This window comes from Ranitomeya variabilis, chromosome 8, assembly GCF_051348905.1.
Source record: "Ranitomeya variabilis isolate aRanVar5 chromosome 8, aRanVar5.hap1, whole genome shotgun sequence".
NCBI classification, from domain to species: domain Eukaryota; kingdom Metazoa; phylum Chordata; class Amphibia; order Anura; family Dendrobatidae; genus Ranitomeya; species Ranitomeya variabilis.
Genome location: NC_135239.1, coordinates 146,835,053 through 146,849,047, shown reverse-complemented (window position 1 = coordinate 146,849,047; position 13,995 = coordinate 146,835,053). Strand labels below are relative to the sequence as shown.

Genomic DNA, 13,995 nt, shown 5'->3' with positions numbered 1-13,995 from the left:
AGGTGATGGAAACTTAATCTCAGAACACTAACAAATACTCGGAGGTCACCCGAGCAACGAGGACACTCGCTCATCACTAATAATTACACCTATGCGCACAAATGAATATCCCTCTTTTTAACAATAGTATAGGATTATACTAATGATTTGGACGCAAAGACTGCATGATTGCCCAGTGTGAAACATTCAGTATTGCTGTATAAAGCAGACAGTTTCTATTTGAAGTGTATCATGCTGCTTTAGTGCGATCATTCTTCCCCATATTTTTAAAACATCTGTGTCTTTTGTTCTAGCTGTTATACCATGTTGTAGTCCTAAAGTCCTGTTGGACAAGAAGTAAGAAATCAGACAATACAAAGGAGAAACCCTAATTTCTCTTTCTTTTTGAACTGTTTAGGATCATCAGTACGAATGCCACAAACTCCTACATACGTAGTAAATAATGGGATTCCTATAGGTTCTGCTGGACCACAGCTCACAGTTCATCATCGGCCTCCACAAGTAAGTACCAGCTCACGCTTTAATTAGCTGCAGGTAAAGAAGTTTTGATGGAGATGGGTTCCCTTTAATGTTAAAGTGATAATCTGATGGTAAATAGCAGATAAATCATGTTAGGCTGTTTTTTTGAAAGCAAGGTTTTAGGAGGAAGCATGGAGAATATAACCATTTTCTCCCTAACATCAACTATTACGGTGGTGCAGGGAGTGCTTAGTCACCGCTCACTACACAGTGTACATGGCTATAATTTCTCCCTTGCACTTTGACAGGCTGCTCTACGCTCAGCAGGCTGTCAGTTCTGGGGAGTGTTTATTACCTTGGAGACTGGACATTAGCAGATCCCAGAAGAATATACAGTATTTTTCGGATTATAAGATGCTCTTTTTTTTTTTGGGGGGGGGGGGGGGGGGAATGGGGGTGCATGTTATAATCCAAATTGTAGCTGCTGTGAAGCGGGATCCCAAGTTTGCAGCTCCCGGAAGCTTCTGGCGGCAGCAGTAGGTGGGCTGCAGGCCCCAGGCTGGTACGACGAGGTGTTCAGCGGCACTGGAGCTCCGCTGACATTTTTTGGGAGCCATGTGCTTTCCAAACACTTCTATGCAGTGGACTCCGGGAAAATGGCTGCCGGAGCAGGGCCATGTTCAAATTAAGATTTCTGCAGTGAGATCTCAATTGTAAATGTGCCTCCTTTGGCGGCTATTTTCCCGGAGTCTAGCTCATTAGAAAGTATGGAAGGTGCGGGGCTCCGAGCTGTCACAAAATGTCGAGTCCCCTGCACCACTGTACATCTAGTCGTTGCAGCCTGGCACTCGCAGCCATAGCCCGACTCCTCCTGCTATCACCAGACACCCCTTCCTAGCAGCCTGGAGCCCGTAGCATCTCCTGCCTCCGCAAGCCGCGACCCTTCCACCTGGGACTCCGCTCCACCACTGCTGCCCTTCAGGTAAGCCATTGCAAAAGTGGATTATAACACTCACCATTTTATTTAGAAAAAAACATTTTTTTTCCCTATTTTCCTCCCCAAATTTGGGGGTGCGTCTTGTAATCCACAAAACACGATAACTTAATTTTCAGTCATGGTAAAATTCAGTCATGTTATGAAAGCCATAAATTTTACACTTCTCTTTAGAAAGTTATGTTAAGGCTTGATTTTTACGTAAAAAGCTAATAGTATAAAATATATATATATCTATATATAATTTTATTTCATTTTTTTTTTGGTGCCGTATTGTAACACTTTTTTTTTTATTTTCCTTTCTTCAAACGCCGTTTTAAATATTAAAAAACAAAACAAAAAAAAAAGGAAAAATTCAGTCCTACAATTAGATCCTTCTTGTAGGCTCAAACTGCTGGGATTGGTGATCTCTCCAATCGTAACATTTTAAGCAGGAACCTCACTATGTACATCAGCCGGGTTCCTACACCTGATCACACCAGTACAGGGCTGTACCGCTCCTATCACCATGATGCATATCGCTTATATTTATCCATCATTAGCACTTGTAAATGTCAGAGTCTTAATGGATTACAAATCAAGTAAGCTTGGTAATATTGACAATCTCATTAAACTTGTGGTATGTATTATGCTACAGGTGCAGAATCCATTCCTAAATTTGATATGCTTTTATCCTGCGTATAAATTCCTCAGGTTTGTACAAGTGCCTCCCTCAGCTCATAGTGCAGTGGCCAGTAACAAAATGCGTAGCCATTTGTTAATCTAGTATGGATGACAAATATACCTGCCGTGCGTGTTTCTTCTCTCTTCACTTAATTCCCTATTTATCTTGGGTTTCAACTAGGACACCATAAAATGAAAGCACCCTATATATCATATAAACGATCTGCTCACCTTTACCAATTGTGCTTACTTCAACACGATACAGTCATGGCCGAAGGTGTTGCCACCCTTTGAAATTGTTCCAGAAATAAGAATTTCTTCCAGAAAATTATTGCAATTACACATGGTTTGTTATACACATGTTCATTTTTTTTGTGGGTTTTGGAACAATACCAAAACATTGAGGGGAAAAAAGCAAACAAATTGGACCTAATTTCACACACAACCCACACCCAAAAATGCGCTTTATAATATTGATGGCTTTCAACAAATTTGGTTGCACACCCTTATAAATAATATATATAATAAATAACTGCAATAAACCACTTCCTATAACAATCAACAAGCTTCTTCCGCCTCTCAACTGGAAATTTGGACTATTTTGCAAACCTCTCCAGGTCTCTCATATTTCAAGGGTGCCTTCTCCCAACAGCAATTTTAAGATCTCTCTGCAGTGGGACTTAGATCCGGACTTATTGCTGGCCTCTTTTGAACTCTCCAGCGCTTTGTTTCCATCCATTTCTGGGTGCTTCTTGAAGTATGTTTGGAGTCATTGTTCTGCTGGAAGACACCTATGACTCGGGAGGCAAAATCTGCTTTCTGGGAACTAACTTGCGACCCAAAATCCTTTTGGTAATTTGCAGATTTCATGATGCCTTGCACAATCAAGGCACCCAGTGCTAAAGGTAGCAAAACATCTTTGAACCTCCACCATATTTGACTATAGGTACTGTTCTTTTCTTTGTAGCCCTCATTCCATTTTTAGTAAATAGAATGATATGCTTTACCAAAAAGCTCTATCTTGGTCTCATCTGTCCATAAGACTTTCCCAGAAGGATTTTGGCTTTCATACAGTTTGGCCATCTGTAGTGTAGCTTTTTTATATCTGAATCAGCAGTGGGGTCCTCCTGTTTTTCCTGCCATGGCGTTTCATTTCATTCAAATGTGGACGGATAGTGCACTCTGACAATACAGCCTGAACATGCAGGATAGCTTGAATTTCTTTGGAACTTGATTAAGGCTGCTTATCCACCATCCAGACTATCCCGCGTTGCAACCTTTTATTAAGTTTTTTTCTCTGCCGTCCGTGTCCAAGGAGATAAGCTACATTTCCATGGGTTGTAACATTCTTGATTATGTTGTGCACTGTGGACAAAAAAAACCCATCAAGATCTCTGGACATGGACTTGTGACCTTGAACAAGCATCGCATGCTTGAAACAAAGATGTTTAGCTACAATTTTGAAAAGGTGCCAACAATTTTGTATGGCCCATTTTGGGGGTTGTGTGGAACTATTTCCAAATTGCTTTTTTTTCCCATTTTTTGTTGTGGTGTTCCACAATAATTTTCTGGAGCAATTTCAAGGATGCCAACACTTTCTGCCATGGTGGTACCTACTTATTATGTTCAGCAGCTTTCTGTTTACTTCAGCCTCCTTTTTTGTAGAGGGGGTTATCTCCAGCTAAAGAAATGATTTGAGGAACAGGACCGTGTTCCAGGTTATGACTTGGCTTCCAATTTCTCTAGATCCATATCTAATCTAATCTAATCTTGACTTGGCATTAGATCAAATATAAGACATGAAAGTTGCTAGTGTATTAGTGCCAGAGTTATTGTGAAGTCCATTTCTTGATGGATGAGAGATAAAAGGGACTCTAAACGATAAGGCGTCTGGTTTTAATGTTATGGCTGTTTGATACATAATATTAACCCCTTCCCGACCCATGACACCACGTAGGCGTCATGAAAACCCGTGCCAATCCGACCCATGACGCCTATGTGGCGTCATGGAATGATCGTGTCCCTGCAGAGTGGGTGAAAGGGTTAACTCCGATTTCACCCGATCTGCAGGGAGAGGGGGAGTGGTACTTCAGCCCAGGGGGGGGTGGCTTCACCCCCCCCCCCCCCCCCCGTGGCTACGATCGCTCTGATTGGCTGTTGAAAGTGAAACTGCCAATCAGAACGATTTGTAATATTTCACCTAAAAAACTGGTGAAATATTACAATCCAGCCATGGCCGATGCTGCAATATTATCGGCCATGGCTGGAAATACTGAAGTGACCCCCCCCAAGCCACCGATCTGTCACGTAGTCCCCTCCGACCTGTGCTCCGATGCCCCCCCCGTGCCCCGATCTCCCCCCCCCTTATACTTACCGAGGCTCCCGGTGCCCGTCCGCCTCCTCCATGGGCGCCGCCATCTTCCAAAATGGCGGGCGCATGCTCAGTGCGCCCGCCGAATCTGCCGGCCGGCAGATTCATTACAAAGTACATTTTGATCGCTGTGGTAGGTTCTATCACAGCGATCAAAATAAAAAAAATAATAAATAAACCCCCCCCTTTATCACCCCCATAGGTAGGGACAAGAATAAAATAAAGAAAATATTTTTTTTTTCTTTTTCCACTAGGGTTAGGGTTAGAACTAGGGTTAGAACTAGGGGTAGGGTTAGGGTTACGGGTAGGGTTAGGGTTATGGCATGTGCACACAGTGCGGATTTGGCTGCGGATCCGCAGCGGATTGGCCGCGGATCCGCAGCGGATTGGCCGCTGCGAATTCGTAGCAGTTTTCCATCAGGTTTACAGTACCATGTACACCTATGGAAAACCAAATACGCTGTGCCCATGGTGCGGAAAATTCCGTGCAGAAACGCTGCGTTGTATTTTCCACAGCATGTCAATTCTTTGTGCGGATTCCGCAGCGTTTTACACCTGTTCCTCAATAGGAATCCGCAGGTGAAATCCGCACAAAAAAACACTGGAAATCTGCTGTAAATCCGCAGGTAAAACGCAGTGCCTTTTACCTGCAGATTTTTCAAAAATCGTGCGGAAAAATCTCACACGAATCCGCAACGTGGGCACATAGCCTTATGGTTGGAATTAGGGCTAGGGTTGGAAATAGGGTTAAGATTAGGCTTGTGGTTAGGGTTACGGATAGGGTTAGGGGTGTGTTGGGGTTACAGTTGTGGTTAGGGTTGGGATTAGGGTTAGGGTTGGGATTAGGGTTGGAATTAGGGTTACGAGTGTGTTGCGGTTAGGGTTGTGGTTAGGGGTGTGTTGGGGTTAGGGTTGTGATTAGGGTTATGGCTACAGTTGGGATTAGGATTAGGGGTGTGTTGGGGTTAGTGTTGAAGTTAGAATTGAGGGGTTTCCACTGTTTAGGCACATCAGGGGTCTCCAAACGCAACATGGCGCCACCATTGATTCCAGCCAATCTTGCGTTCAAAAAGTCAAATGGTGCTCCCTCCCTTCCAAGCCCCGACGTGCGCCCAAACAGTGGTTTACCCCCACATTTGGGGTACCAGCGTACTCAGGACAAACTGGGCAACAACTGTTGGGGTCCAATTTCTCCTGTTACCCTTGCAAAAATAAAAAATTACTTGCTCAAACATAATTTTTGAGGAAAGAACAATTATTTTTTATTTTCACGGCTCTGCGTTATAAACTTCTGTGAAGCACTTGGGAGTTCAAAGTGCTCACCACACATCTAGATAAGTTCCTTCGGGGGTCTAGTTTCCAAAATGGGGTCACTTGTGGGGTGTTTCTACTGTTTAGGCACATCAGGGGCTCTGCAAATGCAACGTGATGCCCGCAGACCATTCCATCAAAGTCTGCATTCCAAAACGTCACTACTTCCCTTCCGAGCCCCGGCATGTGCCCAAACAGTGGTTTACCCCCATATATGGGGTATCAGCGTACTCAGGAGAAACTGGACAACAACTTTTGGGTCCAATTTCTTCTGTTACTCTTGCAAAAATAAAAAATTCTGGGCTAAAAAAAATATTTTTGAGGAAAGGAAACACATTTATTATTTTCACGGCTCTGCGTTATAAACTTCTGTGAAGCACTTGGGGGTTGAACGTGCTCACCACACATCTAGATAAGTTCCTTGGGGGGTCTAGTTTACAAAATGGGGTCACTTGTGGGGGGTTTCTACTGTTTAGGCATATCTGGGGCTCTGCAAACGTAACATGATGCCCGCAGACCATTCCATCAAAGTCTGCATTCCAAAACGTCACTACTTCCCTTCCGAGCCCCGGCATGTGCCCAAACAGTGGTTTACCCCCACATATGGGGTATCAGCGTACTCGGGAGAAACTGGACAACAACTTTTGGGGTCCAATTTCTCCTGTTACCCTTGGGAAAATAAAAAATTGTGGGCTAAAAAAATCATTTTTGAGAAAAGAAAAATTATTTTTTATTTTCATGGCTCTGCGTTATAAACTTCTGTGAAGCACTTGGGGGTTCAAAGTGCTCACCACACATCTAGATTAGTTCCTTGGGAGGTCTAGTTTCCAAAATGGGGTCACTTGTGCGGGAACTCCAATGTTTAGGCACACAGGGGCTCTCCAAACGCGACATGGTGTCCGCTAATGATTGGAGCTAATTTTCCATTCAAAAAGCCAAATGGCGTGCCTTCCCTTCCGAGCCCTGCCGTGCGCCCAAACAGTGGTTTACCCCCACATATGGGGTATCATCGTACTCAGGACAAACTGGACAACAACATTTGGGGTCCAATTTCTCCTATTACCCTTGGGAAAATAAAAAATTCTGGACTAAAAATCCTTTTTGAGGAAAGAAAAATTATTTTTTATTTTCACGGCTCTGCGTTATAAACTTCTGTGAAGCACCTGGGGGTTATAAGTGCTCACTATGCATCTAGATAAGTTCCTTGGGGGGTCTAGTTTCCAAAATGGGGTCACTTGTAGGGGATCTCCAATGTTTAGGCACACAGGGGCTCTCCAAACGCGACATGGTGTCCGCTAACGATTGGAGCTAATTTTCTATTCAAAAAGTCAAATGGCGCTCCTTCCCTTCGAGCCTTACCATGTGCCCAAACAGTGGTTTACCCCCACATATGAGGTATCGGTGTACTCAGGAGAAATTGCCCAACAAAATTTAGGATCCATTTTATCCTGTTGCCCATGTGAAAATGAAAAAATTGAGGCTAAAATAATTTTTTTGTGAAAAAAAAAAGTACTTTTTTATTTTTACGGATCAATTTGTGAAGCACCTGGGGGTTTAAAGTGCTCACTATGCTTCTAGATAAGTTCCTTGGGGGGTCTAGTTTCCAAAATGGGGTCACTTGTGGGGGAGCTCCAATGTTTAGGCACACGGGGGCTCTCCAAACGCGACATGGTGTCCGCTAAAGATTGGAGCCAATTTTTCATTCAAAAAGTCAAATGGCGCTCCTTCCCTTCCGAGCCCTGCCGTGCGCCCAAACAGTGGTTTACCCCCACATATGAGGTATCAGCGTACTCAGGACAAATTGGACAACAACGTCCGTGGTCCAGTTTCTCCTTTTACCCTTGGGAAAATAAAAAAATTGTTGCTAAAAGATCATTTTTGTGACTAAAAAGTTAAATGTTCATTTTTTACTTCCATGTTGCTTCTGCTGCTGTGAAACACCTGAAGGGTTAATAAACTTCTTGAATGTGGTTTTGAGCACCTTGAGGGGTGCAGTTTTTAGAATGGTGTCACTTTTGGGTATTTTCAGCCATATAGAACCCTCAAAATGACTTCAAATGTGAGGTGGTCCCTAAAAAAAAAAATGGTTTTGTAAATTTTGTTGTAAAAATGAGAAATCACTGGTCAAATTTTAACCCTTATAACTTCCTAGCAAAAAAAAAATTTGTTTCCAAAATTGTGCTGATGTAAAGTAGACAGGTGGGAAACGTTATTTATTAAACCAGAGAGTTATGTGACACAAAATAGTTAACAGAATAAAAATTCAAAATGTGAAAATTGTCACGAAATATGTCACGAAAAAACAATCTCAGAATCGCTAGGATCCGTTGAAGCGTTCCTGAGTTATTACCTCATAAAGGGACACTGGTCAGAATTGCAAAAAACGGCAAGGTCATTAAGGCCAAAATAGGCTGGGTCATGAAGGGGTTAAAAAATATGAACCTGTATATTTTATTATCTAGCAGTGCTAAAAATTATTTGTAAACAATCATTTTAAAAGCCTCTGAACATCATAATTTTATTTCCTTAGGAACCTACAAGGCCAATCCACCCAGCACCACTTCCTGAAGCTCCTCAACCCCAACGCCTTCCTCCTGAAGCTGCCTCAACTTCTCCACCTCAAAAACCTCACCTGAAATTAGCCAGAGTACAAAGCCAAAATGGAATTGTCCTATCCTGGAGTGTATTGGAGGTGGATCGTACCTGTGCCATTGTCGATAGCTACCATCTATACGCTTATCATGAAGACCCTACTGCAACATCTTCATCACAGTGGAAAAAAATTGGGGAAGTGAAAGCATTACCTCTTCCGATGGCATGTACTCTTACACAGTTTGTTTCTGGCAGCAAGTACTATTTTGCTGTCCGGGCAAAAGACGTTTATGGCCGCTTTGGGCCTTTTTGTGATCCACAGTCAACAGATGTTATCTCCACTCAGAGCAGTTAAAAGAAAACTTGAGGAAGCTTCCTACTACTTCCTATTAGAAAAGATCTCCTGCATGAAATCTATTATTTTAGATGACCTACTGGAATTTCGTAATGGAGACCATGTACAGCACTTGACTCTTGTCACAAATTAGCTTGCGTTTCTGCCAGGAACTTCTGAAATGTCTTAGTTAAGACCATTCTTCTGCAGAATGTGAATTGATTTATATTTGTTTCTCTGACTACACTAACCTTGAAAGTTTTCATATCAGTAGGCCAAAAACCAAGTCACAAGGCTGAACTATAGTTAGACAAGCAGCTCATGTAAAGACTGAGGTGCAAGAGGAACTACTGACAGAGGACATATAATTGGTTATATAATTTTCATAAAAATTGGAATGTCTTGCTTTGATACTTGGCAATGCTTAGCTCTTAAAGGTGACAAGTATTACATAGAAAATCCAGTGTTTGTGTTTTATTCATACACAAAGACAACACATGTATTTAATCCCCCTGGCTGGGGATGTGATACCAAGCAATTGTTTCTGACACATAATAAGGATGAACAAGCTAATGTGTTTTTTTTTTTGTTTGTTTTTTTTCTTTTTGTGAACTGTTTTTTTTTATTTTGTGCCTTAACTTGAAAAGGAACTGTGTTTCAGTATTTGGCCTCTACTTTTCCCTTTTTCATGGTCTATTACATTCTCCCATGCCCCAATGCCAAAGAGCAGTTGTTTTAAATCTCAAAATGTTTAAATTTTTTTTCCCTTTTTGTGTCTGCTGCTTTTTTTTTTTTTTCTATTCCATTCTTCTAAATAAAAAGAAACAAATAGTTGAACTTTGCAGGCTGTTCTGTCTTGCACACAAGTTCTCTATCTACAGTTTACATTGTCGCTGTGATTGAATATGTTTTTAAAAAATAAATGGAGCATTCAGTTGTATTGGTTGGCGCACATCTATCAATTCTACAACTTGATTGTGTCTCCTTAAACAAAATTTTATTATTTTATAAATTGCATGAATTGTACAGTATATCCTCGCTGTTTTTGTGAGGATAGGTATTTTTGTATTGGTGTAGATTTTCTCCATCTACGTTACTCAGAATTTGAATACAAGTGTTGTTAGTTCTGAAAACTCAGATGGTGTCTTTGTATGTGCAGTGCAAATCCTATTGCATATTTGTTAATTGTGCTTTTATCTATTTAAAGGGAATCTGTCACCAGGTTGTATCACTGAAGCATAAATAGACCTGATGCAATGTAGTTCAACCAACCACACCCCCACCACTGACTGGCAACTTTCTGCCTATGCAGTGTGTATCAAAAAGTTGCCAGTCAGTAGTGTTGGCTGGATTATACAGAGCTCAGCTTTCGGAGAACGGCTAAATCTGCAGCAGATAAAATTGGTTTTTAATCGGGGTTTATGCCCTTACATCGTGCTGCTGTCAGCTGGGGTACCTGGTGATCTATTTCTTTTAAGTACAATGGTTATTGCAGTTGCACACAATCAATCAGGACTGAGCTTTTTCAGTATTGGCAAGAAACTTGAAACTTACAATTCTAAAGCTGGTAAATTCTTCCTCTAAATTGTAAACTTTACACTCCCAATTCTTGATGTAAAAATCCTTAATTCTAAGCAGGTAAGCATTGGTTATCAGGTTGAAATTCTCTGCTTGAAAGAGATATTGTTACATTGTATGTAAATAAATATTTTTACAAATGTCAAGGTCTTTGGTATGCTGGTTTTTGATACTTTGTTGAACCATCTTGGATATTATAAATGAATTAAGGCATTTATAAGTTCTGTGACGATCATGGGAAATGCCGCTGGAATAATTCATTTAGTGGCAATGATAAATGTATAAATGATAAGACTGGCACTGCCAAATTAGAAAACTGGTAAGAGTAGCCATCTGTATACGGTACATTACAGATAAAGTTACTCTGTAGTGCTATTGCATGTAAATATGAAATATGAATTGCATTGCTGCTCTAGATAATAGGAACAAATGGAGATGCTTGGCACATAATTGGCCCATTCATGCATGCCCAGCAGTTAACGACAAGGTGATCTCCGGTTTTGCTGGGAACCTATCTAGTGTGAAAACCTTTCTAAGGCTAAAGCCTAAATTTATGGGTAGGTAGGATTCTGCTGCTATTAAATACACCATAGACTGGAGGGTGGAGTGGTCAGTCAGAGAGCTAATATAGAAATAACAAGACACTGACTGACATTTCCAAATCAGGAAATTGGTGCACACATGTGCGAACTAAGAGAAGTCATCTGTATACAGAACAGATAAACAAAGTGGCACTCTGTGGTGCTAAACCATGTAAATATGAAATATTAGCATTACTGCTCTAGACTGAAAGAAAAATTGGCCAAATTATGTGCCAAGTATCTCGATTTTTTTTTTTTTGTATTATCTAGAGCAGTATTGCTATTCAATATTTTTCATATTTACATGTGTTGGCACTACAGAGTGCAACTTAATTTATCTATAATGATAAATATATGCCAGTCAATGGCTGTTTTCTAATGCCAGATTAATATCCTCTGAAAGGGAATCTTTCGGCATGATTTCAACCACCCCTTGTTCCCCTTCCCCAAAACTGTTAAATAAGACTGGCAATACATTTTCATTGCCAGTCCGTTTTTCGATTAATGAGAAATAAACGTTTTACTTGATATGCAAATGAGGCTGGAGTGCTATTGTAGATCTGAAGATCTGTCATCCAGCTCTATTCCACACCCAACGTGCCTCTTCCCCACCCAATTCCTGTTTGACTGACTGCTCCCTTTGCCTGAAGTCACACAGCGTGTGTATGTGTGTGTTTGGTGTTAAATCCTGCTAACAGATTCCCTTTAAAGCCTAATGCGTTGTCCAAGTAGGCAAGGCTGTGGAGTCGGTGACCCAAAGGTTTTATATATATATATATATATATATATATATATATATATATATATATATATATATATATATATATATATATATATATATATATATATATATATATATATATATATATATATATTACATTTTTCTTAACATTCCGACTCCTTAGTAATAACAGGTGCAATAGTGAAATTGTAACATCACTATCTTTTTTTTTTTTTTTTTTTTTTTTTTTCCTAATAGGGAAATGAGTGATAACATTATAAATGAAATGGGAATTATTTAGGCAAGCTTAGAATATTGAGAATTTAGTCAAATATCCAGTATTACTAGAGAATATAGGTTTGGGGTGCCAGCTAATAGCTACTAGATTTTTGAAAGGGGATTTATTAGTGTGTTTATAAGTACATGGATAGGTTTTCACAAACTAAGAAACAAAGTTACGAAGACAGGGAAAAGGTAGCATGAGAGGGTAGTTTAAGACCAGAATTGCCAAACTCTGTATTATGTATATATCTGCAACACACTGAAGCATAGTCAATACCTTGTCCATCCTTGTAACACCTCAACACATTATCGTTCAATCATGTTGTTATTTTTCAGTGCTCCAGGAACATACAGGTAACTGATACTGTAATTCCCCTGAAGGTGGCATCCCTGGGTCCAAAATGGATTAAGATGGTCAAAGGTCATTTTGGAATACAGTTGCAGTGGTAATCCTCTTCATATAGGTGGTGTCCATTCATTTTGGAAAAGTCTTTGACAGTCCTGAGACCAAGTGGCCATTCTATATACTTGTACATACAAGATGCATCAGCACACTGTGATTAATAACTACATGAACTCTATTGTTCATATTTTTGCAAATTGTAAACCTAAGTAAACACTATTGTCCTACCAACCATATGCCACATCAGCCTTCTTCCAGTACTGCCCCCAATACGTGCAGGCTTCCATCGGTGTACAGCACAAAGTGCTGACAAAGGGCAGCGTAGGCCAAGATTGGAGCATTCGTCAGCGCCAATGCCTGACACTCTTCCTCTTGTTGTGGGCCCCACTGGATTGGCTGACGTTTGGCTCCTCCGGACATCCCGCGCAGTAGTTCGTTAAGCAATACCAAAATCTTGGCAAAATCTTTTATGACCCTGCCGTTCTATCCAGCTAGCCCTAGGAATTCTCTCAGGTGGGTATGAGTGGGCCACTTCTGTAATGCTACCACCATCTCTGTGGTGGGGTGAACTCCCGCACTAGATACAGTGTGTCCCAGTTACTCAATTTCCGCTTTAACAAGTGCCACTTTCAGGGCTTGACTTTTAACCCGTGTCTTTGAAGCTGCTCCAGTACTTGTTCCAGCTGGTTAAGTTGATCTTCAAACTTGGCAGAATAAATGATTGTCGTCTAGGTATAAAAGTGACTTTGAAGTTCAGATCTCCCAAGAATCTTTCCATCAAATCCTGAAAGGTTTCTGATGCATTTGTATGTCCGAATGGCATGGGGAGGAGAAAGGTGGTCTTCTGGCAATCTTCCACAGCCACCAGGACTTGCCAGTACCCGCTAACAAAATTTTTAAGGGAATAAAATATATATATATTCAAATCCAGACTATATTTAAAAATGGATGCTTTGCTAGATTCTAGAATCCTGTAGCTTTAATGTTCTCTGATACATCATTTGTCATACGACTTCTAAGCTCATAATTGACATCAAGTTACAAATGAACTATGAGATGGTTGTACAACCCACCCAGCTTATATTGCCTCTGTCATAAACCAAAGATCCATACAATACATGCAAAGACAGATGTCAGCTTGACCTAGCAATAACCATTAGGGTATGTGCACACATTGCGGATTTGGCTGCAGATCCGCAGCAGTTTTCCATGCGGTGTACAGTACCATGTAAACCTATGGAAAACCAAATCCGCTGTGCACATGCAGAAAATTCAGCGCAGAAACGCAGCGATTTAATTTCCGCAGCATGTCAATTCTTTGCGGATTCCACAGCGTTTTACAACTATTCCTTTATAGGAATCCGCAGGTAAAACGTAGGTAATTTTACCTGCGGATTCTGCAGAATCCACGCGGAAAAATCCGCAATGGAATCTGCAACGTGTGCACATACCCTTAAGGTACCTTCACACTAAACGATATCGCTAGCGATCCGTGACGTTGCAGCGTCCTGGATAGCGATATCGTTGTGTTTGACAGGCAGCAGCGATCAGGATCCTGCTGTGATATCGCTGGTCGTTGCTGAAAGTTCAGAACTTTATTTGGTCGTCAGATCGGCGTGTATCGTCATGTTTGACAGCCAAAGCAACGATGCCAGTGATGTTTTACAGTGGTAACCAGGGTAAATATCGGGTTACTAAGCGCAGGG

The 13,995-nt window shown here is 41.0% G+C and overlaps 1 protein-coding gene across 4 annotated transcripts in view; it reads left to right on the top strand.

Moving 5' to 3' along the window:
- The window catches only part of ATF7IP (activating transcription factor 7 interacting protein), a 73,373-nt gene extending 62,925 nt beyond the window's left edge, over positions 1-10,448 (top strand). For all 4 annotated transcript variants that reach the window (XM_077278431.1, XM_077278434.1, XM_077278432.1 and 1 more), the window contains exons 15-16: positions 398-501; positions 8,329-10,448. In XM_077278431.1, the coding sequence (XP_077134546.1) occupies positions 398-501; positions 8,329-8,745 (521 nt within the window). In that variant the 3' untranslated portion in view covers positions 8,746-10,448. The remainder of the gene's footprint in view (positions 1-397; positions 502-8,328) is intronic.
- The last annotated feature ends 3,547 nt before the right edge of the window (positions 10,449-13,995 follow it).